Source organism: Propithecus coquereli, unplaced genomic scaffold, assembly GCF_000956105.1.
Source record: "Propithecus coquereli isolate 6110/MARCELLA unplaced genomic scaffold, Pcoq_1.0 Scaffold1, whole genome shotgun sequence".
In the NCBI taxonomy this organism is placed as follows: Eukaryota; Metazoa; Chordata; class Mammalia; order Primates; family Indriidae; genus Propithecus; species Propithecus coquereli.
Genome location: NW_012133857.1, coordinates 2,516,163 through 2,540,565, shown reverse-complemented (window position 1 = coordinate 2,540,565; position 24,403 = coordinate 2,516,163). Strand labels below are relative to the sequence as shown.

General features: G+C 49.1%; 1 protein-coding gene across 1 annotated transcript in view; it reads left to right on the top strand.

Moving 5' to 3' along the window:
- The window catches only part of SCN5A (sodium channel, voltage gated, type V alpha subunit), a 94,277-nt gene that overhangs the window by 51,181 nt on the left and 18,693 nt on the right, over nucleotides 1–24,403 (top strand). Inside the window, exons 14-20 of the mRNA XM_012643255.1 lie at nucleotides 523–761; nucleotides 9,318–9,491; nucleotides 10,792–11,148; nucleotides 15,262–15,702; nucleotides 17,150–17,305; nucleotides 20,082–20,202; nucleotides 20,999–21,153. Of these exons, the coding sequence (XP_012498709.1) occupies nucleotides 523–761; nucleotides 9,318–9,491; nucleotides 10,792–11,148; nucleotides 15,262–15,702; nucleotides 17,150–17,305; nucleotides 20,082–20,202; nucleotides 20,999–21,153 (1,643 nt within the window). The remainder of the gene's footprint in view (nucleotides 1–522; nucleotides 762–9,317; nucleotides 9,492–10,791; nucleotides 11,149–15,261; nucleotides 15,703–17,149; nucleotides 17,306–20,081; nucleotides 20,203–20,998; nucleotides 21,154–24,403) is intronic.

Genomic DNA, 24,403 nt, shown 5'->3' with positions numbered 1-24,403 from the left:
CAGTCTGAACTTGGCACCCTCATCCTATTCCCTCCTGTCCCCGATGTATTCTCATCTTTTCTGGTCTGGCCCAGGCATCCCCCACATCTGTCCTGACATGTCCCAGATGTCCACATCTGTTCCTACCTGCTTTTTCCCGGGTGTTCTTATGTCTGAACTTACCTGTCCCAGTTACCGTCTCATCATTTTCAGCCTGTCCTCCCCTGACTGCCTCCACATCTATGTGGGGCTGTTGTCACAAGTGCTACATTTGTCCTAATCTGTCCAGTCCCAGTTCTCCCCACATCCATCTTCATCTCCTGTCCTTGTGGCCCTCTTCTGTCATATTTACAGAGTAAGGAGGCAGGAACAGGCCACCCATTTCCCACTCATTTCCCTTAGCCTTCCCCACCCCACTCAGTGTCCATGTAGCAGCCCTGTCATCTCCCCAAGTAAGTGACAAATCTTTCCTGGAATACCACCAGATACATATGACTCAGTCAATAAAAGCAAACTAACTCACTGGCTGTACCCTACCCCCAGAGCTGGAGGAGTCTCACCGCAAGTGTCCGCCATGCTGGAACCGCTTTGCCCAGCGCTACCTGATCTGGGAGTGCTGCCCACTGTGGCTGTCCATCAAGCAAAAAGTGAAGTTCCTGGTCACAGATCCGTTTGCTGATCTCACCATCACCATGTGCATCGTGCTCAACACACTCTTCATGGCACTGGAGCACTACAACATGACAACTGAATTCGAGGAGATGTTGCAGGTCGGAAACCTGGTAAGGGCCACTGCAGCTGACTCGCGAATGGGTGTGAGGAGCTCTCAGCCAGCTTGCACAGCCCTCGTGGGTAAGGGGCAAGGGATCCTGGACACAAAAGGATCTTTTGAGGGTGGGAATCGTCGTGGAAGACATTTCGGAGGAGAGAGGGAGTCTCAGGGTCACCTCCCAAGGAGCTGAGAGATGTTGATCTGGAGTTGGAGATTGGGGTTGAAGGTTTATGAAGATGCCCAGAGGCTAGAAACAAAAATGAGTCAGCACCATCAAATTGGTATTAACTGATCAACACATAAGTGCACATATAAGAATAACATCTATTGGATGTTGGGCATGGGGGAGGGGGGAGGAGGGAGGAGGGGATGGGTATATGCAAACACAAAGAGTGCAATGCGCACCACCCGAAGGATGGACATATTTGAAACTCGGACTTGGCGGGGGGGGCAAGGGCAACATACGTAACCTAAACATCTGTACCCCCATAATATGCTGAAAAAAAAAAAATGAGTCAGGGGTAAACCTAAAATGTGTGGAGATGTGAGATTTGGCAACTAGTAGATGGAGGAGGACAGTGTGTGCCGAAGGAGGCCATTCTCCAGTGGCCAGGGCTTGCGTAGATGAGCATCCGTGCTGTTGGATGGGGGAAAGGATGGGGGGATGGTTGGATAGGAGGAGGGAGGGTGGCAGGGAAGGACAGAGAGACGGATGGATGGATAGCTAGGTGTAGTGAGCAAATCAGGCAGAGCTAGATCTGAATTCTGACTCAGCTCTTACTAACCATGTGACCTCAAGCATATTACTTAGTCTCAGGAATTGGCACAATAAGTATTTGTTGAATATAATAAATGCAAAATTAGTATGACAATATCAACCTCACAGGAAGCTAATGAGGATTGAATAGGATAATGTGTGTAATGTGGTTGGCTCAGAGTCTGATAAACAATAAGCACTCAAAATAAATGTTAGCTGTGCTGTTGTTGTTGTTGTTGTTGTTGTTATTAAAGAGACTGTTCCTGGAAGTCAGAATGTCTGGGTTCTAATTCTGATTTTTTTTCTTGAAACCCAATCGAGTTCTGCCTCTTGACTATACAGATGGGGAAACTGAGGCCCAAGGGCAGAAGTGGTGACAGGAGGGGCAGAGTTGGGCATGTAGGCACTATCTTCTGACTCCTAGGGACAGGGCCATATTGGCTCTGTGCAGGTAAACACGGAGTCAGCCCTTCTCCAGGGGATGCTGGGGCAGAGCTGGCAAGAGCCCACTGGCCTAAGAAAGGAGCTCCTGCGACCATCACTGAGGTTGGGTAGGGGAGGAGGACCTCTGGTGGCTTGGTCTGAGCTCTCAGTTACTGTAGACCCAGCCCTGTCTCAGGCCTAGCTGTGGCTGTGGGCTCAGGGGGCCCCACAGGCAGGTAGGTCTCCCATTCTGTGGGGTGTGAGGATTTTCTTCTCTTGTTACTTTCTAGACCCAGGAGTCTAGAACATTCTCTGCAGTGTGTATTCAAATTTTTTCACTAATTTGATTCCATTTACTATAATTTTACTTTTTTTTTCCTTATTCTGTACGCAAACAAACGGGGAAGCTCTATCTCAGTCTGTAGGTGTCTCATGGCACTATTGGCTGTCTTGAGTGGTCTTCAGATGGTGTTTCAGTTGATTCTGGTTTTACCGGACTGTGACCGTGGGGTCGGACTGAGCAGCAGGCTGCGTGTGATGAAGAGCACTGATGGCTTCACTGATCAGCAAGGTGCTGAATTGCAGCTGTATTAAACTTGTGCTTCGGTTATTAATCACAGGCAGTGTAGTTGGGTTATAGCTATGTTTTGTCATATTTGAATAGCTTTATTGCTAGTATGTAAGTTTTTATTCTCTTGCATTTAAAATATTCTAGGTGGTTTAAATATTAAGTATAAGTAAACCAAATCACAAAAATAAGCATGGGTAAATAATCTTGGTATGAGAAAAGCTTTTCTAAAGCATGCCTCTAAAGACAAATTCCATAAAAGAGAAGATTGACGGATTCGACTAACTTTTTAGCCCATCGCATAAACAAACATAAAAGGCAAGTGAAACTTTTGTTCCTAGCAAGAGTATGGACAAGAAAACCAGAAAAATCTCCTATTCTGAAACAATTAAAAATATAGCAAACATTCTTTTGAAATGCTTAACTAAGCACACGAGAACGTGCAATAGTCCCCCTTATGAGCAGTTTCGCTTTCCCCTGGTTTCAGTTACCCACAGTCAATCATGGTCTGAAAATATTAAATGGAAAATTCCAGAAGTAAGCAGTTCATAAGATTTAAATTGCATGCCATTCCAAATATCATGATGAAATCTCACACCACCCTGCTCCATCCTGCCCAGGGATGTGAATTATCCCTTTGTCCAGCATATCCACACTGTACATGCCACCCACCCATTAGTCACTTAGTAGCCATCTCTGTTATCAGATCAACTGTCATGGTATCACAGTGCTTGTGTCCAAGTAATCCTTATTTTACTTATGGCCCCAAAATATAAGAGTAGTGATTCTGGCAATTCAGATATGCCAAAGATAAGCCAAATACATGCCAAACAGAAGTTGTTAATTTCTTATCACATCTAATTTATAAATCAAACTTTATCATATCTATGTATGTATGGGAAAAAGTATAGTATATATAGGGTTCAGTGCCATCTGTGATTTCAGACATCCACTGGAGGTCTTGAAATGTATCCCCCCTGGATAAGGGGGGACTACTATAACAAAATCCACAAGTGCCAAAAACAAAGAGTAGCTTAAAAACCATAGCAGTAAACATGTGAAATGGTTCTGTAGTTGCCCTGGGTGGGGTGGGTAGGTGCTGATTTGGGTAATCTGGAGGCTTGGATTTTATGAGCACATAAAGACAAGATACTCAGCCTTGGGACAATGTGAGTAGAGGCTGGAAATGAGTAGCCCCGTAAGACTATGATCGTACATCCAGTAAAATGGCAAACCACAAAAATCCTACACAGTGACACTGGGAAATGATAAACAAGCCCTGTCTTAGCCAGGGCTGGAAAGAGAAAAAAAGTAATCCCTGGAAGCTTGCAACTATGGATTTGGCCTTATACAGATTTGGGATTCAGATTTATATCTGAGTGGTTCTGGAACCTATGCCTAAAAAAGTAACATATAAAGTGATCCTTGGATAATATCTTGGGGTCCCTGAAAGAGAAAAACATAAAACTCCTCTGGAAGGACATACATTTAACCCAGGCCAAACTGAATTTCCCAAATTACAAAACACACAAGGAAATATTCCACCATGAGCAAGAGTCAGAAGACACACACACACATACACACACACACAATCAGATTTATCCCCTTAAAAATGTCACATTGGAGAACTGTTGAATAGAGATAATAAAATAAAAATGTTTGTAGTAACAAAAGACATAAAAGAAGGGATTAAAAACATAACAAAATAATCCAGGCATGGTGGCTCATACCTATAATCCTAGCACTTTGGGAGGCCAAGGCAGGAGGACTGCTTGAGGCCAGGAGTTCAAGATTAAAAACATAAGTATAAGATGACTTTGAAAAACAGTCAAAGAAAATCTCTAGAAATGAGAAATATAGCCATGGATAATCAAATCTCAATGTACAAATTGAATAGTACATTGATACAGCTGGAGAGATAAATGAATATAAATTTAGATACAAGGAAGTTGTGCAGAATATAGTGTAGAGAGATGAAGGGAAGAAATGGAAGAAGGAAGGAAGGAAGAAAAACAAATCTGACATTATTTTCCAGATTATGTTGTTATCTATATAGATAATCCAAGAAAATCTACAAAGAGGGTATTACAACTAATAAGAGCTCAGTATACCAAATATTGCTCCTAGTAGTCACCATCAACAATGAATTGGAGAAAGTAATTTTTTAAGGTCAATACTTAAACTCACAATAAAAACTAAGAAACCTAGGAATAAATGATCAAAAGATGTATAAATTTTATATGAAAAAAATTATGAAACTACTGAAAAACATAAAAGAAGACTTAAATAAGTGGAGAGATATGCCATTTTCATGAATGAAAGTCTGAATATGGTAGAGATATCAGTTCTGCCCAAATTAACCTATAAATTCAGTGTAATTCCAGTGAAAAATCTCAGTACTTTTTTTATGGAACTTGACAGGGCAATCTTAAAATTCATATGAAAAAGTAAAGCCTATCAAGGTAAATTAAGGAATAAGGTAGAGGATTTACTAAAATATATTGAGACATATTATAAAGCCAAAAACAATATAGCATTGGTGCAAAGATAGAAAAGTGGATCAGTGCTACAGAATTGAAACCCCAGAAATAGAACAATCTATATTTGGAGAATTGATAAATAACAGAGATGGCATTATAAATCAGTAGGAAAAGGATGGATTATTCAATAAATGATACTGGGAAGAATGGTCATCTATATGGAAGAAAATAAATTTGGATCCCTACCTCACATCGTAGTCATAAATTAGATGCAGGGGAATTGGGTTTAACACCTAAATGTGTTAAAGCAAAACTTTAAAGCTTTAAAAGAATAAAAATAGGAGAAAAAGCTTTAAGATCTTGGGATTGGGAATGCCTAAAAAATCCAAAAAGTTTATGCTATGAAAGAAAAAATACACCTGTGTTAAAATTTATGATATCTGTACAACAAAGGATATTACAAACTAGATGAAATCACTACCACAAGCTAGAAATTGATATTATGAAAAGTATTTAACAGAAAGATATGAAATCCAGATAATATTGAACACTTACACATCAATAAGAAAAAGAGGCACAAGCCAGTGATAAAAACACAACCACAACAATGGACAAAGGAAATGACAAGCAAATCACAAAGGAGGAGATTTGGATGGTTATAAATAAATGAAGAGAAACACAGAGGAGTGGAAATTAAAGCAATATTGAAACACTAATTCTCACCCATAAGAGAATCAGAAATAAACTTTTATGTGTAGGCAAGGATGTGCAACAGTGGGAACTCACAGTTTGTAAGTGTGGATTTCGTATAGCCATTCTGGGGAGTATTGTACAATATCCAGTAAGTCACAGATGTGCATACCCTACAACTCAACAGTTTCAGATGTATGTATTATTTAGAAAATCTCACACATCTGTACAAGGAAACATGTAAAAGAAAGTTCTTTACAGCGTTGTTAGTCACAGGGAAAATTAGAATCAACATAAACATCTATCCATCCATTTTAAAAAGTGGATACATAAATTGTGGTATATTCATAAATTGAAATACTGTACACAAGTAGAATGAATATGTATAAATGTATCAATATGGATAAATCTTATAAACATGATGTTAAGAATAAAAGGAACTTGAAAGAGAATACATACAGCATAGCCCATTTATGTAAGCTTGAAATAATTCAAAACTACTATGTGTTATTATTATATATATTAAAAATGTAAAAACATGTAGGATGATAAACATCAAATTTTGGATATTGATTACCTTGGAGTCAATGTGGTACTATAGGTGGCTTCAGTTTTATCTGTGATGGCACATGGTAGAAGCCATCATTTGGATCAGTGGCTTAACCATCTCTGCATCTCAGTTTTCCTGTCTATAAATGGAGATGCAAAAAAAAATAAAAAATAGAAAAATAAATGGAGATGGGGGGCATAAAAAAATAAGAAAGAAAGAAAAAATATACATGTAGATAATATAATATCTCATAGGGCTACTGTGAAGATTAAATGATTTAATATATGTAAAACACTAGAACAGTGCCTGGCATATAGCAAATGCTATCTAAATCTTTCCTCCACCCACTTTGGACCCCTGCTTTATAAGGAAAAATAAAACAAGATTTGAAACAAATATGGCAAAATGTTAATATTCAGCAAAGTTTGGTAGTATGTACAAAGGTACTCATTAATTATATTATCCTATACTTAAAGTATACATTCTAATTTAAAAAATACAATAAAGGTAAATGACAAACCAGGAAAATCATGGCAATATGTATAGTAGACAAAAGGGTAATATCCTTAATATATAAAGTATATTTATAAACAATACCAAAAAAACAAACACCCAGATAGAACAATAAGCAAAGGGTATAATCAAACAATTTCACCGAAGAAGAAATACAAAAATCAAAGAAACATGATAAAATCAATAAAACAACAATGTCCTGTTGGGTTAGAAAAGTTGGTGGAAGTGGAATACCCAGTATTAGCATAGTTAAAGGGAAATAGTTACTCACATACAGCTCATGGAATTGGTTAAAACCTGTCTCTGTGGATCATTTAGCACTATGTGTCAGAAGCTCTAAAAATCTTCATTGGCGATACAACTTCATTTCAAGAAATCCATTCTAGGAAAAAAATTAGACAAGTTGTTTTAAAACATATATGTAAAAGGATATTTATTGTGACACTGTTTTTAATAGGGAAAAAAGTATGCCTATCGCAGGGAAATTGTTAAACTAGTTTTGGCACATCTGTACAGTGAAATATGCCACGAATATTAAAAAAAGAAAAGAAAAGAAAAAAAATGATGCTGTAGATTGTGTTTAATTGGCATGGAAGGACGTTCACCGGCTGTTATGTTTTAAATGTAGCTTCACGTGTGTGGAGTATGATCCCATTAAAAGACATATGCCAAGGTCAAGGAGAGTTTGGAGTTCCCCAGAAGTTCCCCCACTACCTGGAAAGCCACCATTAGCACTGATGGCCTAGTAGACCTCCTGCCAGGAGTCAGGGGGAGCGGGTCACCATGCTCGGAGTCTCCATCTGCCAGATCCCAGCGAGCCTGTAAAACATACAGGGTTGTTTATATCTGAAGGCACCCCCTGCCTGGGTCTGGAGCTCTTGGCCACTGTCAGCAGTCATAATAAATGTTGCCGACGATAACAATAATTGCCCTCTCATACAGAACATCCACTTTGAATCCACTAGCTCTAACTCTTAGAAACCTCCTATGGAGTTATTACTATCCCCATGTTATGTATGAGGACACTCGGGGCTCAAAGAGTTGAAAAAAGTGGCCCAAGTTCACACAGCGACAGACCCTGATTTGGACCCCGGGTCTGCCATTCTCTGCACAACTTAAACCATCAAGCTTTGATCCACGTGGCCTTCGAAAGCCTGGGGTAACCCTTTGGAAGGATGTCTGGTACCAAAATTTACATACTTCTCAAGCTTAGCTGCACATTAGAATCACCTGGGAAGTTTTTTAAAATCCCCAAACCTGGGCTAGTCCAATTTATCAGAATCTCTAGGATAGGACTCAGACATCGGTATTTTGAAAGCTCCCTAAATGATTCCAGAGCGCACCAAGTTTGAGAACTCATGTTTGAAAACAGCACCTCTCAAACTTCACTAGTCAAAATGCAGATTCCGATTCAGCAGGTCAGGGGTCCTCCAAGATTCTGCATTTCTAAAGAGCTTCCAGGTGATGTTGTTATTCCCAAAGAATCTTATATTTATCACCTCCCCAAAGGAATTCCCCAAGCGCCTCTTCTGTCTTTTTTTTTTTCTTGATCCCTGGCTCCACCTAACATCTGCTATCTTGCTGCCAAAATAGCTCGGAACCTGGGCAAAGTGAGGTGTGGGGCCTTTCCTGAGCTCAGTCTCCAGAAATGAGTAGCAGCACTGTGGGTGTACCAAGCAGGCCTGAAGAGCTCACCTCGTGTGCTCCTGTCACAGCAGTTGGCACAGCGAGGGGCAGCTGGCTGTGGTCACGGCTGCCTGGCCCCCCTTGACCACGGGGCTCTGTTGGTCGAAGCTGGCAGCTTGGGGCTCGTGAACCAGACGAAGCTCAGCCACTGGCCGCTCAGGAATGTTTCCAGAAGGGAGAGGGGATTGCTCTAAGTCTTAAAGGACAGCACTGAGTTCATCTTCTTGTTCTCAAACTCACTAGCTATGTGACCCCAGACAAGTGACTTAACCTCTCAGTGCCTCAGTTTCCTTGCTTATAAAATGCAGACAGTGATACTTCCCTCACGGAGTTGCTGGACAGATCAAAAGAAACAGCACATGCAAAGCGTTCTAGCCGAGGAGTTGGCACATCGCCAGCCCTCGAGAAATGGTGGCTGGTCCTTCTTACAGTGGAAGAGTTCATCATGTGGACAAGGAGGGAGGGCGCACCTGGCAGCGGGAACAGCATGGGCAGAGGCCCCGAGTCAGGAGAGCCATGAGTACCTGTGGGGATGTGGATTTGGCACGTCAGGGGTGAAGGCACTTCCTGTGGAGACACAGACTGGATGGAGTCTGGTGCTGGGTCACGTCACTGCCAACCTCCACCTCCCCTGTCACAGGTGTCTTCTAGAGCTGTGAGGCTGGGAGCCCGCGCTGGGCCCAGGCTGTTAAGGCCAGGCTGGTGTTGCCCTTGGCGAGCTGTCCCCCAGGGCCTGGGACATGGCCCAGCAAGCCCACGCTGGGAGCCTGGGTGCAGTCAGAGCTGGCAGCCTAGGGGGAGACCCTGTGCAGCAGGAGGCAGGAGGCAGGGTGCCCCTGCTGGCCAGAAGGTCTTTCCAGCCCAAAGTCAGGAACCCCTGATTCCTGCTCCCTCCTCAGGTCTTCACAGGGATTTTCACAGCGGAGATGACCTTCAAGATCATTGCCCTCGACCCCTACTACTACTTCCAGCAGGGCTGGAACATCTTCGACAGCATCATCGTCATCCTTAGCCTCATGGAGCTGGGCCTGTCCCGCATGAGCAACTTGTCAGTGCTGCGCTCCTTCCGCCTGGTACTGGCTGGACCCCCTGCGGGGAGTTGGGGGGAGGGCGGGAGGGGCTGGGCACACCCCCCTGAGAGGTCACCAGTCACCCCCACTGTGATCTGTCATGCCTTCACCCAGCAGCCATTTGCTTGGTGCCCCTGAGTGCTCAGCCCAGTGCTGGTGGTGTTGGGTGGGGGTGCAGGGATAGAATGGACAGGAGACATCCCTCCAGAGGGGCAACTGGGGTGACCATTCTGATGATTCGCAAAGCCACAATGACCCCATTAGTCTTTACAGGATCCAGGAGTGGGGCTGGTATTACTACATCCCCATTTCACAGATGAGGAGATTAAGAAAGGTGAAATGAATTTCCCACAGCCACATGGCAAGTAACAGGTGGAGCCAGGTCTGCTTGTGCCTCATCCAAGGTTCTGCCTACTGGTTTCTGAATCAGCATTTTAAAAATTTTAATGCACACACAAACCACCTGGGGATCTTGTTAAAATGCAGATGCTGATTCACCAGGTCTCAGGTGATATCAAAGCTGCTGGTCTCTGGACCACACTTGGAGCTCAAAATGCCTGAGAGTTCCAAACAGGGGCTGGAGGTATGGTCAGGGAAGGCTTCTTGGAGAAGCTCCTGAGCACTGTGTATGGCTCCACTGGGGGATGTAGGAGGGCAGGATGGTGGAGGCAGTAGGAAAGCCAAGGCTGTGGGTTCAAATCCTGACTTCACTGCTGTGAGCCAAGGGACTCAGACAAGAAGGGTTGGCTTCTTCATCTGTCAAATGAGGTAATAGTGCCAACATCATGTGGTTATTGGGAGTTCTTAAATGAGTTAATCCATCCTAAGCACAAGGTCTGGCACATAGTAGACATTTAATAAATGTTAAGCACCTGCCCCCTTTCTCTGTGATAACTGAGAGGAGAGAAAAATGGAGGCAATTGGATGAATCAGAGATAGTTGGAGCTGGCCTGAAGGATGCCCAATGAGGATAGGTCAAAAAGAAGAAAGGCATTCCATGTTGGGAGAATCTCTCTAACTGGGCAGTTCCTAGAAGTGAGACTGAGGCAGGTAGGAGGCTGGTGTGGGGACAGAGAAAAGGGCTGAGTTGGGGGAAATGAGGCTGAGCTGTTGACCTGACTCCCAGAGCAGTGCCCAGGGAATCTGCCCTCAGGCTGTGGAGAGCAACAGTAGTGCATGCTCTTGGAGAAATGGGGAAAGGCTTCCGGGGCTTTCAGGCAGGAGCTGGGGTGGGTAAGGGCATCCATGGGCTTTCGGAACCCAGAGCCCCTCACAAGGACCCCTTCTCTTCCTCCTTCCCTAGTTGCGGGTCTTCAAGCTGGCCAAATCGTGGCCCACCCTGAACACACTCATCAAGATCATCGGGAACTCAGTGGGGGCACTGGGGAACCTAACGCTGGTGCTAGCCATCATCGTGTTCATCTTTGCCGTGGTGGGCATGCAGCTCTTTGGCAAGAACTACTCGGAGCTGAGGCACCGCATCAGTGACTCAGGCCTGCTGCCTCGCTGGCACATGATGGACTTCTTCCATGCCTTCCTCATCATCTTCCGCATCCTCTGTGGCGAGTGGATTGAGACCATGTGGGACTGCATGGAGGTGTCTGGGCAGTCATTGTGCCTGCTGGTCTTCTTGCTTGTCATGGTCATTGGCAACCTTGTGGTGAGTTGGCCAAGGGCCTCACACCCACACACTCACCCACCCATCCATTCGTCCACCCAGCTACTTACCAACCTAGTCATCCATGCATCCATCCACTCGCCCTTCCTTCCATCTACTCCCTCACCCAGCCCTCTATCCATCGGACCCCCACCTATTCATCAGTCTCTCATCCAGCTGTCTACTCACCGTCCATCTGTCTACTCATTCACTACTCCGTCCATCTCTCTACTCACCCATTCATTCAACCACCCACCTATGCACCCACTTACCCATCCAACTATGCACTTATCAACAATCTATTTTCTTACCCATTCATTCTTTCATCTGTCTGCCTAGTCATATATTCATCTATCTAACCATCCATCCACTCTTCAATTACCCACCCACCAACAAACCCACCCATCCATCTGTCCACCTTTCCATCAATCTAGGGGATTGGTAGTTACCAATCCTCCCATCCATTTATCCAGTCATCCATCCATCAACCCCCATTTATTCACTCACTCATCTATCCATCCATTCATTCATCGACCAGCTATTTGTCCATCAACCACCCATTCGTCAACCCCTGTCATTCACCCACATACATACACACACATCCATTTGCCCATCCATCCACCCATCCATCCCTTTATTCATCCATCACTCATCTATCTACTCATTCATTCATACCCCCCACTCATTCAGCCACCCCATCTATCAATCCACCCATCCATTCACTCATTACCAGTCCCATCCGTCATCTCCTCATCTATCTGTCCAGCTATCGACACAATCACTCATTGATCCACCCATCCATTCACTCATTCTTCATTGCATTTTGTTCATTTATTCATTGACCTACTTATTTACCTATTTATTCATTATTTACTCATTTTTATTCATTCATGTATTTATTTACTCATCTACCCATTGTTTTGTTGTCATTTGCTATCAATGAATTTTCACATGGCTTTTCAATTCAGCTTAACAAACATTTGCTGAGCCCCTGTTGCATGCAAAACATTGTGCCAGATGCCGTTGGGCATACAGAGGTAAATGTGCCACAACCCTGACACTATTCACCCTCTTGAGACACTGGGGAGGTGGGAAGTTCAACAGGCCTGAAATAGCTCTCAGACTGGTCAGAGTGATCAGAGACATTAAGGAGGACCCCATGAGTGCTGCTCCCCTTCAGCTAGGGACATCAAGGAAGGCTTCCTAGAGGAGGGTTTAGAGAAGACCTGATAACAGGTAATTCTAAGCAGGGTGACCAAAACCCAGGTGACGTGGGACCCTGTAGGAGCTTTGTATGTCACCCTGAGCAGTTGTGGTTGGAGTCCCTGCTGTCGCATTATGCAGGGCTCACACCTTTGCTCCTATGGCCACCTGTCTGTCCTAGGAGGTGCATCTTGCCTTGTGTCTTTACAGTGTGGGGAATTCTGGAGTTGAGAGAGCAAAGTCTAAATGCCAGAAAAGGAGCCTTAGGAAGAGGCAAAGTAGAGGCAACTCAGTGGTTCAGGCAGAAGTCAGTGTCCACTATGGACATGAAGCCACCTTCCTGGATACACAGGTGGCTCACACACGCTCAGCCATCATATCTGCATTGTCTGGCTCCTGCTGTAGCTACGTCTCCGTCGTGGGCAGCTCAGAGATGCATCAGCTCACAGAGAGGTTTCAGGTCCACTTTTCCAGACTGCTGTGTGGCGAATGCTATGGGCTGTAGATTTCAGAGCCTTTCCTCAAACGTGCCTGCTTTCTCCTCCCATGTGCCCTAACCCAGCCAGGACAGGACAGGCCGCTTTGGGAGTTCCCCTCAAGCCTCAAATGTAGAGCCCAGAGCCCAAAGAGGAACCAGGGCATCAGTCAGTGCACAGTGCCAATAGAACCCAGTTCTTTGGCTGTGCCCACAACCCGCCTTCTGTCCCTTCAGAGTGGCTGCCCCTTGGGGTGGAGTCTCGCTCAGCCCCTGGCCCAACCGCAGGTGCTGCCAGACTTGTCTATCTAAAGAGAATGGAGTTTGCGAGCACTCAGCCCAGGGCCAGGCTGAGCTGCCCTCACGCAGAGCCCTGCGATTTCCCAGCGGATCTGCCTGGGGATGGGAAGATTAGAGGCTGCTGGAGGAGGGAAGCGAACGCCAGCCCACGCAGCCCCCTCCCGGCCGCCTCAGGAGTTGGGCTGCTGCCTGGCGTGGGTGGAAGCAAGATTGCCATTGAAATGGGAAATGATGATCAGGCAGGGGAGGAGAGCAGCGGCAGCACGACTGACGGGGAAGCACCAGAAGAAGCTGGACTTCTAAAGCCCAGACGAGGGAGGCCCTAGACTCCCGCGTGGGCTGATGGGACTGCCCGGGTGCCCCCTTGCCCTGCCCCCAGCCGGGGTGCAAGGCTCCTGTAGGTCAGGGGGTGTAGGGCCAGGTGTGGCTGAGGGCTGCTGGGGGGAGGAACCATAGCGAGACACCAGGAACAGAGGCGGGCCATGCAGCCCGAGCCATTGTGGACAAAGGCCAGGGGCCAGGCCAGAGGTCAGTGCAGACAGCTGCTCTGAATCGCATCACATGCCCCAGCCCACCGCCAGTGACGACATAAAAAAGGCTACCAGGCGTCAGAAGTGATCATTTCTCCATAGAGATAGGTCGGGAGTGCCTACTCTTAACTTTCTGTACTGTCCACATGAATATGTGTTACTTTTAAACCAAAGGCATGTTTCTGAGGCCACTTTCATCAGCATTCTCATTCCTGGCTTCCTGATAGGTGTGGAGCCCCGCGGGTGGGGGGCGGGGGGTTGAGCTCTCTTAGGGGCTCGTGAGAAGGCAGAACAGGGCTCAGAGTGGATTTCCAAGGAGAACTGTGCACCCACTCTCATGTGCCACCCTGCCATGAGGGCTCGGGAGGAGGAGACACCAAGCCCACGGTGGGCCTGGTGGCCTGGGGATGCTCCGGGGCTGACCCCTGTGCGGGAGCCATCCCACCGCCGTCTTAACTGACCCCCCCATGAAACGGAAATGGGCCCAAGCCCAGCCTCTGCCACACAGCAAAAGCCCTCTTTTTAAACAAAAGCTAAAGCTTCTCACTTGCCGGGTGGCATGACCACAACCAGTTGTCCAGAACCATCCAAAGGCTGAGGGGTTATGCATATCCCCTCAAGAATCCACATCCACAAGCCCTAATAAACGACCTCGGTAAAGAGAGTGCCCTGTGGGACCTCTGAGCCCTCAGCCCCTCCTCTGACTCCAGCAGCGCATCAGGCTCTCCCCCTCACACAGCACCCTCCGCACCCTCACTCCCAGATAGCCCCGCCTCTCCAAGGCCTAGCCCCACGGTTAGCCCAAGTGCCTCAGGGGTGCCCGTGCCCTCCTGGCCTCTTTTCCTGCCATCGCCCCCTTCTCTGCCCAGGCCTCTGTGTCCCTCAGCTGGAAGGCATGGGCGCAGGTGGAGCGTGGGCTGCAGGTGGAGCATGGGACGCAGGTGGTGTTTGCGCCACAGCGGCAGCCCCAGACCTTTGCACACTGAGCCAGCTTCTGTGGGAAGCTCAGAGGCAGATCACTGCCTATCCTTCACCAACAGACACACAGGCCCCTCCCCAGGAAAGCCCCAAGAGCTCCATGTTGCTTCTGGGTGGGATTCTGTCTTGTCCCTGCCTGGACTCACCCTTTCCAGGAAGGAGCCCTGTGCCCACCATGACCCCATTATCCCCAAGGCAGCAGGCGGAGGGAAGGGAGGGAAGCCTGTGTGTACAAGCAGCTGGTGCCGGGACATGGCTCTGCCGCCTACTCCCTGTGTGACCCTGGGCAACCCCCCTGCTGGGCCTGTCCCCATCTGTAGGCTTTGACATTGGATGAACACCTAGTTCTCCCATTGAACCTGAGCCAGGACACAGGGACTGGGGTCTGAACATCCTCAATTCAGACTGTGTCTGAGCCCTTAGAAAGAGGGATTAGAATTTTCTTTTATAGACAAACCCTCCTTATTCAAGAGAATGAGGAGTTAGGATCTGGGTCCAGGGCCCTGGGTTCGGGCCTCAGAGGTGTTTGTCGTAGGCAGTCCTTAAGGTCTCTGGGCCTCGGTCTCCCATCATGGAACTGAGGCTGCATGTCCACGACGTGGCACAGGACCTGACCCATTGCCTCCTCAGGTCCTGAACCTCTTCCTGGCCTTGCTGCTCAGCTCCTTCAGTGCAGACAACCTCACAGCCCCTGATGAGGACGGCGAGATGAACAACCTCCAGCTGGCCCTGGCCCGCATCCATCGGGGCCTGCGCTTTGTCAAGCGGACCACCTGGGACTTCCGCTGTGGGCTCCTGCGACGGCGGCCCCAGAAGCCCGCGGCCCTTGCTTCCCGTGGCCAGCTGCCCGGCTGCATGGGCACCCCCAGCTCCCCACCACCCCCAGAGGTGGAGAAGGCGCCTCCGGCCCGCAAGGAAACACGGTTTGAGGAAAGCAAGCAGCCAGGCCAGGGCGCCCCTGAGGATCCAGAGCCTGTGTGTGTGCCCATCGCCGTGGCTGAGTCGGACACAGATGACCAAGAGGAGGACGAGGAGAACAGCCTGGGCACCGAGGAAGACTCCAGCAAGCAGGTGAGCTCCCACCCCACGTGTTTGCAGCACCTGCTCACATAGGGCCCAGCACTCTGCTGTCCAGGGGACCCAGCCTGTTCGAAGTGGCTGCCCCTGCCAGACAGCCTGAGTGTGGAGTGGGCTGGGGGTAGAAGGCAGGCCCTCCCCGCAACAGCCGGCCTCTCAGAGAGGTGCTCAGACCAGCTTTCAGCCTTCTCTCCCTAGCCCCATTCAGGAGGGGACATGGAGAGGTGCTATTGTCCATCCTTCGTTCCCTGCCTGGTCCTTGGGGAGCTAATTGTACAGACAGAGACACTGAGGCATGGCAAGAGAGAAAGGCTTGCCAGGAGTTCCTCATGAGTCTAGGACAGAGCCCCTGGCCCCAGTCCCCACACCAACCATCGTTCCCCCAGGGCCAGCAAGGTGGAATGTCTCAGTGAGGGAGGAGTGTGGCATTCTGACCTCTAGACTACCCCCTCCTCCCACTCCCAGGGCTAACTCTGAGATTTAAAAATAAGCATCCCTAAGACGGAGTGTCAGGGACAGCACTATCTTATCTTCCAACCTGTTATTTTTAACACTTGCGACCAGAGTCTGGGCAAAGCAGACAGGGCCCCCCCACTTGGTTTTCCTTTGGCCTGGGCCAGGCTCAGATGGCTTCTCCTCAGGTCTTTAGGTCAAGCAGTGAGGAGAGGCTCTCTGTGGAGTCAGGCCCACCTGGCCACTTCCTCTGGCCTGCACTGGGTGGCCGGGCCATGGAGAGCAGCCACTCCCCATGAGTGGAACTTGATCTGAGGCTCTGGGCTTGGTTTCACGTCCTCCTGCCTCCCTATTGTCCCAGAGGCCAGCCTTGGCCTTTTGAGTCAGGTTGTGGGGTGGTGGCCATGTCTGATGGGGGAGGGGGTTTGGCGTTGCCAGGGCCACGGCTTCCAATTATCTCCGGCACAGGAGTGGAATTCCAGCTGCCCCTACGTTTCCCTCTCCTTTCTGTCTTGAGCCTGTTAGCTGTGGCTCCCTGGGGCCTGTGTCTGTGTGCGCGCGCGCGTGTGTGTGTGTGTGTGTGTGTGCCCGCGTGCGCGTGTGTGAGCTCACGCACATGCAGGCAGGCTGGGGTGCCACGGAAACTCATGGGGGAAGTCAGCATGTCCTTCTGAAGCGGAGCTGCCAGTGTCCGTGAGCTGGGCATCGTGGCCTGGCTTCACCTTCCAGGGAGTCAGGAAAGGGAGTTATGGCAGGCTGGCCAGGGGCTTTGGCGAGAGGCCCTTTGCCTGTACCTACCAGGAGCCTCCCACCTGCCCATTTATGGCCCCTGAGGGAGGGGTATTCAGTGAGACGGAGGCCTCATGAGCAGGGCAGGAGGCAGTGGCTCGGTAGCATGAGCAGGGCCTGAGGGCCACAGGGCCAGGCCCCTGGAGACCCTCTGCCTGGGTGCATGGGCACAGCTCATGGGCTGGGGTCTCTTCAGCAGGAATCCCAGCCTGTGTCCGGCGGCCCTGAGGCCCCCCCTGAGCCCAGGACCTGGAGCCAGGTGTCAGAGACTGCCTCCTCCGAGGCCAAGGCCAGTGCGTCTCCGGCAGACTGGCGGCAGCGGAGAGCAGAGCCCCGGGCCACAGGGTGCGATGAGGTAATACACACCTTTGTCCCTGAAGCCGGCTGGGCACGCTGCTTGGGCTGGAGCCAGGCTGTGAGAAGTTCCAGGACACGCCTGCATTTGTGCTGGGAGCCACAGCCGCTGTCACGGGCAGCGTGGGAGACCAGTCTGCAGAGGGGAGGGTGGGCGTCCCTGCCCTGACAGGAGAGATGGCGCAGGGCCCGGGGTCTCAGGGCAGTTCTGAAAGCAGCCAGCCTGGGACTCTGAGACAGGACTAACCCGCCACCTCCGTGAGTTCACCCCCTCCTCACACGCTGTCTCTGTGTTTTGGTCCTGTTTGGCAAACGTTTGTCCTGTGAACTCCTCATCCAGAGAGGACTTCGAGGGAGCTCTGAGAAAGAGTTCTGGGCACATTGGCCACCAGCTGCTTCTTAACCTGCAGCAAAGCAGAGGCCACAAACAGGAGGCCACCCAGCCTACCCCTGGGTTTTGTTCTGGCCACAAAAAGGTTTTACTTTCTATTAGCTACTACCATTTAAAACTTGGTGACTTTTATGTAAAAGTCTGCATTTCTGGCTTCTCTTGAAAAATTGGAAGAGGTGCTACCCTGGCAAGAGACAAGTGGTAGCCGCCTCCTGGATGCTGGTGGAGCTCTCTGATTTGCCACAAAGCCACCTGCCTGACTGCATTCCCTCACCTGCTGGCCCTGTGAGCATTGAGTTTGCAACCTCTGAGCTAAAGGCTGGTGGCATTGCTGACTGTGCCACCCAAACTCACTCACATCAGGCCTGTGGAAGGTGGCAGCCACATGTTCAGAGAAAGTGCGTGGTGGCTATTGTCCTGCAGACCTCGCTTCTCAGTCTAGCACTTGTGACTTCTCCCTTTTGTGAAATGGGCTCGCAGGAGGCTTTGCGCTGATGGCCAGTTTTGGAGTCCGAGGGCATAGTGCAGTCATCGTTCCGACTGTGCAGGTCACGGTTCTCCCCTGGATGGTCTGACACTGGAAGGCATGTGGGAACAGGAAGACACCAGGGAGGCAGAAAGTCACAGGAGAGGAGGGGCTCTCTTACCAGAATGTTGGCCTTTGAACGAGTTCTGTAACTTCTTCCTTTCTTCAAATCAATTCATGGTGGTGCCTGTGAAAGGGGGCAAGAGATGGGCTGGGGTTCTCCTGGAAAAAGGACTCCCTCATCTCACCTGCAGTAGCATCCTAAGAACTTGTTCTCCTGCGCGACAGCCCCACAAACCTTAGACAGCTCCGGTGTCTGGAGAGAAAAACAGCACGAAGATCTCCTCTGGCCTGCCACTTTCACAGCCTGGCTCCTGCTGACCCAGCTGAGCTGGAAGGAGAGGGAGGGGACCCTCAAAGCCCTGGGAGACCATGAAAGGCAGAGCCTCACCCCTCTGGCCACGGATCCACCCTGCACCAAGCAGCAGGCTCACTCTCCCCCAGAATCCAGCCCTTCCCCATCGCAAACCTCAAGATTGCAAAGAGGACATTGAAACTTAAGCAGAGTGATTCACCAAAGGCAGAAAAGAGAAGGCAGCCGCCGTGGGAGCACAGGCCTGCCCACAAATCCAGATGGGCCCATCGCTAACTGGAGCCCAGGCCTGAGCTGACGTGAGGCGGGGCCGTCCGAGCTGGGGGCCTTGGCCCTGGCCTGCAGCAAACGGAGGATCTCCTTCACGGACACCCCTTCCTTGTGCACCTGCCTTGGGGTCATGTTCCCTGGAAGCAGAGCTTGAGACAGGGATTGCTGTGCAAATGACTTGCCGAGGGGCTGCTCTCAGGAGAAACCTTTAAGGAAGTAAGAGAAGCAGGATGAGGCAAAGGAAGAAGCTACGAGAAGGCATCTCAGCCGGGGTCTGCCTCAGCCTGGTCCCAAGGGAAGCTCTGGAGCATGAATTGGACCACAGCGCTGTCTCAGCTCAAGGCAGGGGCTGGCTGGCTTTTTGTGCTCCTGTATCAGTCCAGCACTGGTGTTGGGCACCCGTCAAGGACGGCAGCTCTCTGCAGGGGAGGCCAGCTAAGCAGCCAGCATTCACAGGGGCTGGGAAAGGGGGCATTGGTCTAGCAGGGGGACTGGGCAGGGCCCTGCAGTGGCCACGGCAACACCCTTAGCCACCTGCACCCACAAGTGACACACACAGACATTGACAAGGGCATGTCCATAGGCACATGCCTCTCTGTAGCCTCCCTATAACCAGCTTATCAAGGTCGGGGCGCAGACCCCTCCATGGCCGGGAAGGGAAGGTTTCAGCACCCTCTCAGTCTTACTGCAGGCTCTCTGCCCTAGACACCAGCACGCACAGGAACCAGGCAGAAAGTATGGGCCAGGCTGCTGGCCTATTCTCTTCATGTCTGACCTCGCTGTCTGTGTGTGCCTGTGTGATCCTGGGTCTGACCCTGTTCTGGATGTGGCATGCCTGTTCCCACTGCATGTGCCAAGCCACCATGATGTATCCAAGTCCCACTGTGTGTCCATGTTGCCACTCCGTGTCTGTTTTGTTCCCAGCAGTCTCCATCCCAGTGTTTTCCCAGAACCCCTCCATACTCCCTGCACCCCAGCCCTAGACTCCAGCAGATCAGAACTGTGGACCCAGGAGCCCCGAGGTCCAGCCTTGGCTCAGCCCTGACTGGCCCCAGGTGGCTCCATGGCAGGTTCCCCTCTCCTCACCCCCGACCACAGATCCCAGGGTGTGCAGGGTAGGATGGTCTGGCCACGTCCCCTCTGGGAGCCCCAAGCTCCCCCAGACTGTGGGCTCAAGGCTGAAGGCTGCTCAGCCCACCCCACACCCCTGCCCACAGATCCAGGAGGACAGTTACTCTGAGGGCAGCACAGCAGATGTGACCAACACTGCTGACCTCCTGGAGCAGATCCCTGACCTCGGCGAGGACGTCAAGGATCCAGAGGACTGCTTCACTGAAGGTACTGGCCTGGGCAGTCCTTTGCCCCAATCTCAGTCCTGCCCTGAGGCCCAGAGCTGTGTGGCACCCTCACCCTGACCTGGATGTCTGCCCACCTCCTCCATTCCTCTGTGACCCGGAGGGTTCCTGCATCTTCCCAGCAAGTCACCACACCAAGGACTGGTGACACTGTGTTTGTGGTGTGGTAGCACCACTGTATGCCCACGTAGCAGCAGGGCCTGACTCTAATTAACCCCTGGACCACCAGGCCCTGGCATGGCACCTGGCACATAGTAGGACCTCTGTAAATACTTGAGGCGGGTGTGACATGTGGCCATATTGATGACTGGCATCTGTAGCTTATATGAACGGGAGGTATATTTGGAGGACAGCTGGGGATAAAATGAAGGTTTGCAGTGGAGGCTGTCTCCAAGAGTTCTGCGTTTCCCAAGGCTCAGACATTGCAAAATGGAGAAGCCCCAGGGACAGAGCACCCCAGGAGTTCCTGACATTTCCCCAGGGGGAGGGTTTCCCAGATGAGCAGAGGACAAGCTGGAACCCATCCCAACTGCAGCCTTGCCCTTGCCCAGACCTACCAGGCTGTCCATCCATTCCCTGGGTGCTTAGTGCATCCAACCCCTCCATGGAGTGCCTGCTGAGTGTGTGGTCCCGGACGCAGTGCCCACAGCTCTCCCCCCACCGTGTGGCCCGTCCCCATCATTGTAACTGAGCCATTCCCTCAGCCACCCAACATTTTGCCATTAGACATGGGTATTCACAGGCCCTGAACTGGGTCTGACCCTCAACCTCTCCCTTAGGCTGTGTCCGGCGCTGTCCCTGCTGTGCGGTGGACACCACACAGGCCCCAGGGAAGGTCTGGTGGCGGCTGCGCAAGACCTGCTACCGCATCGTGGAGCACAGCTGGTTCGAGACATTCATCATCTTCATGATCCTGCTCAGCAGTGGAGCACTGGTACCCTCCCGGGGACGCAGGGTTGGGGCAGGGAGGGCTGGAGGAGGAGGGGAGGGCAGGGAAAGGAGGTCTCCAGCTAGAAAGTCAGACCAGAAACTGGGGCAGAGCTTCTGCTGGAAATGTGCTCTCCAGGCCCCCAGAGCAGGGAGCAGCTCACAAACTCACCACCCACAGCATGTACAAAGCCAGAGCAGGAAGGACTCACAGAGGCCATATGTTCTGCCCCTGTTGCACAAAAGAGAATGATTTCCCCACGTCACCAGCCTCCCACACCAGAGCTCTGGTGACACACCCACCTGTACACAGCATCAGGTGTCCTGTCAGGCTGTCTTAGTCCATTTTCATTGCTATAAAAGAATACCTGAGGCTAGATAATTTATAAAGAAAAGAGGTTTATTTGGTTCTTGGTTCTGCAGGCTGTACAAGAAGCATGGTGCCAGCATCTGCTTCTGATGAGGGCCTCCGGAAGCCTCCATTCATGGCAGAAGGTGAAGGGAAGCAGGCATCACGTGACGAGAGAGAGGGCAGGGAGGTGCCAAACTTGTTAACAGTCATTTCTCCTGGGAACTGAGAATTCACTCATTACCATGAGGACGGCACCAAACTGTTCATGAGGGATCCACCCCCATGACCCAAACTCCTCCCACTGGGCCTCACCTCCAACACTGGGGATCAAATTTCGACATGAGATTTGGAAAGGTCACACAAACCAAACTACAGCACAGGTCCTTACGACATAGTTAACAATGCTGGCTGATAGTAGTGTCTTTATCAGCTTAGTCCATGTCTTCTACAGACTAAAGGTGATACCATATAGTTCACACATCATTGCATTTAATCCCCATGACCGCAACCCTTTGTTGCCCAGGGTCTGACCACTCAGGAATGGTAGATCTGGCGTTGGAACCTAGGCGGTTGGATTCCAGAGTCCTTTGTCTTCACTTTCCATTTGTTCGATAGGTCTTTTCTACGCTTTCCTTGTATTAATATCTAGCCCTGTGTATCTAGCCACGGGGGAGCAACAGGAGGAGGAGACCCCAGCTCTGGCCTCATAGGCTTCCAGTCTACTTGAAGGAGCCAGATTCAGCAGGTTCAAGGTAGTCAAAGACCAGCACAAGAAAGAATGGAGCAAGAACAGAGTGGAGGACTCGTCATGGGAGGTGGGGGGAGCTGGAGCATCAGGGGAGACTCCCTGGAGGAAGCAGATGGAGCTGGACTATGGAGGACGGGGAGGTATTGAGGCTGGAAGGAGCAGTGAGGCCCTCCAGGGATGCTCCATCTGGCTCCCAAGCAGCCTGCTCTGATCTCTCCGAGCCCTTTTAGGGAGAGATGGGACAGCCCTGGAGAGGGTTCTGGAAGGTGTTGGGGAGCAGGGAGATGGGTGATTAAGAAGGCAGAAGACATGGAAACTTTCCTGGTGCAGATAGAGCAAGCACCTATATTGTTGGGGAGGTGAGAACCCCATGGATGTGCAACTAGCAGGGAATGCTTTGGACCACAGAGTGTGAGAAAGGGCACTTTGATCCAAGGCTATGTGCCTTCACTCGATGCTGCCTTCTCCTAAGGGGGCAGGCCATAGGGAGGCACTTCTAAACCTCTGGGCATCCTACTGCACCCCATACTGCCACTCCCCTATTCCAGAGTGGGCCTGGAGCCATGGCTTGCAGCCTCCCTGCTGTTTTACCATTGGCATCTAGAGCCAAATCTCTGTAGGCTTCAGAGAAGGATGATTTGACAATATGTTAACGAGTTTTGTTTTTAAACAGCCACAAACAAGGGCAGCCAGAGCCATTTACTCTGGGCTGTGGAGGAAAAGCTCAGCCTAGCATAAGTGTGGAGGAGTTTTGGCAAGCATCTGGTGAATCTAATCAGGGTAGACAGCCAAGCACTGTTGTTAAAAAACCATGTCAATGATATATTGAGAAAAAGAAGTCTGAGTGTGTTATTTAAAGTTATAAACTTGTTCAACAGAAAGCAAACTATATCCCTTCCAAATTGCTGAGGGAAAAAAATTTAAAGAAAACAGACATCTTACAGCAAAAGATAGAAGAAAAAAGAAGCAACAAGGAAACGTAAAATTGAAAAACAGAAAATAATATGGCAGAGACAAGATCAAGCATGTATTTTAATAATAAATGTAACTGGATTAAATTCGTCTTTTAAAAGAAAAGAACTCTGAATAAATTAAGAAAAAAACAGCTATGTGCTGTCAAATGATAAACCTAAAACAATGTGACTCAGAAAGATCAGAAGCAAAATAATAAGGTAGATCAGACAAACGCAAATAATGACAACAGAATCAGGGTGCCATTGTTTGTTGAATTCAGGATTAAAGGCTTAAGATAAGACACAGAAGGTCCAACCTGTAATCAAAATATAACTATAGGGTATCCCAAAACTTTCCATGCATAGGGAAAAAGGGAAATTGTAGCTAAATGTACTATACCTTTATTTACAAAATTTTACAAAATTTTTCCTTTGTATGCAGACTTTTGGGACACTCTGTATTATGAATATATTTTCTTGGGATTACACACTACTTAAATATATAAAGCAAAAAACACTGGAAAAACAAAAAAGTGACAATAGGACAATATTTCCTAGGAGATTTTACCACACTTCTGTTAGTTCTTGATGTTCAAGTAGAAAAAATAAGGCAATTAGAGATCTAAAAAATATACCCAATTAATAAATTTGACATAACAGCATAATAATGAAAATAATAGCTAACACTTAAACGGCACTCACCAGATGCTGTTTCAAGCATTTTACAAACATTAATTTAATTCTCACAATAACCCTATGAGATAGGTACTATTGTTAAGCCCATTTTACAGGTAAGGAAAGTGGTAGAAATAGCAAAAATAGAAGGATTAAAAACAAACACCAAAAATGTAAATGTCATTCTTTTTTTGCAAGACCCATCACTTCAGAAGTAAAAGTCATTCTTTAACAAACCTTGGGTCAAACAGAAAGTAGCTTGGTGGTAGGTTCATGGATATTCATTTAATTAATTAATAAAAAAGGGCCATTCATGGACCAAAGATGATAGTGTGCTATAAATCAAAGATTATGATTTAACAAATTCTGTCCACCTGCAGTCTAGAAAAATAAGAAAAGAAAAATAGAGGTAGATCAAAAGAGCAGAAGAACAGGATCCATTTGTACTCACCATCAAATTGGTACTGACTGAGCAACACTAGGTTGATCACATGGCAGAAATACTCTCTAGGGATTAGGGGGATGGGGG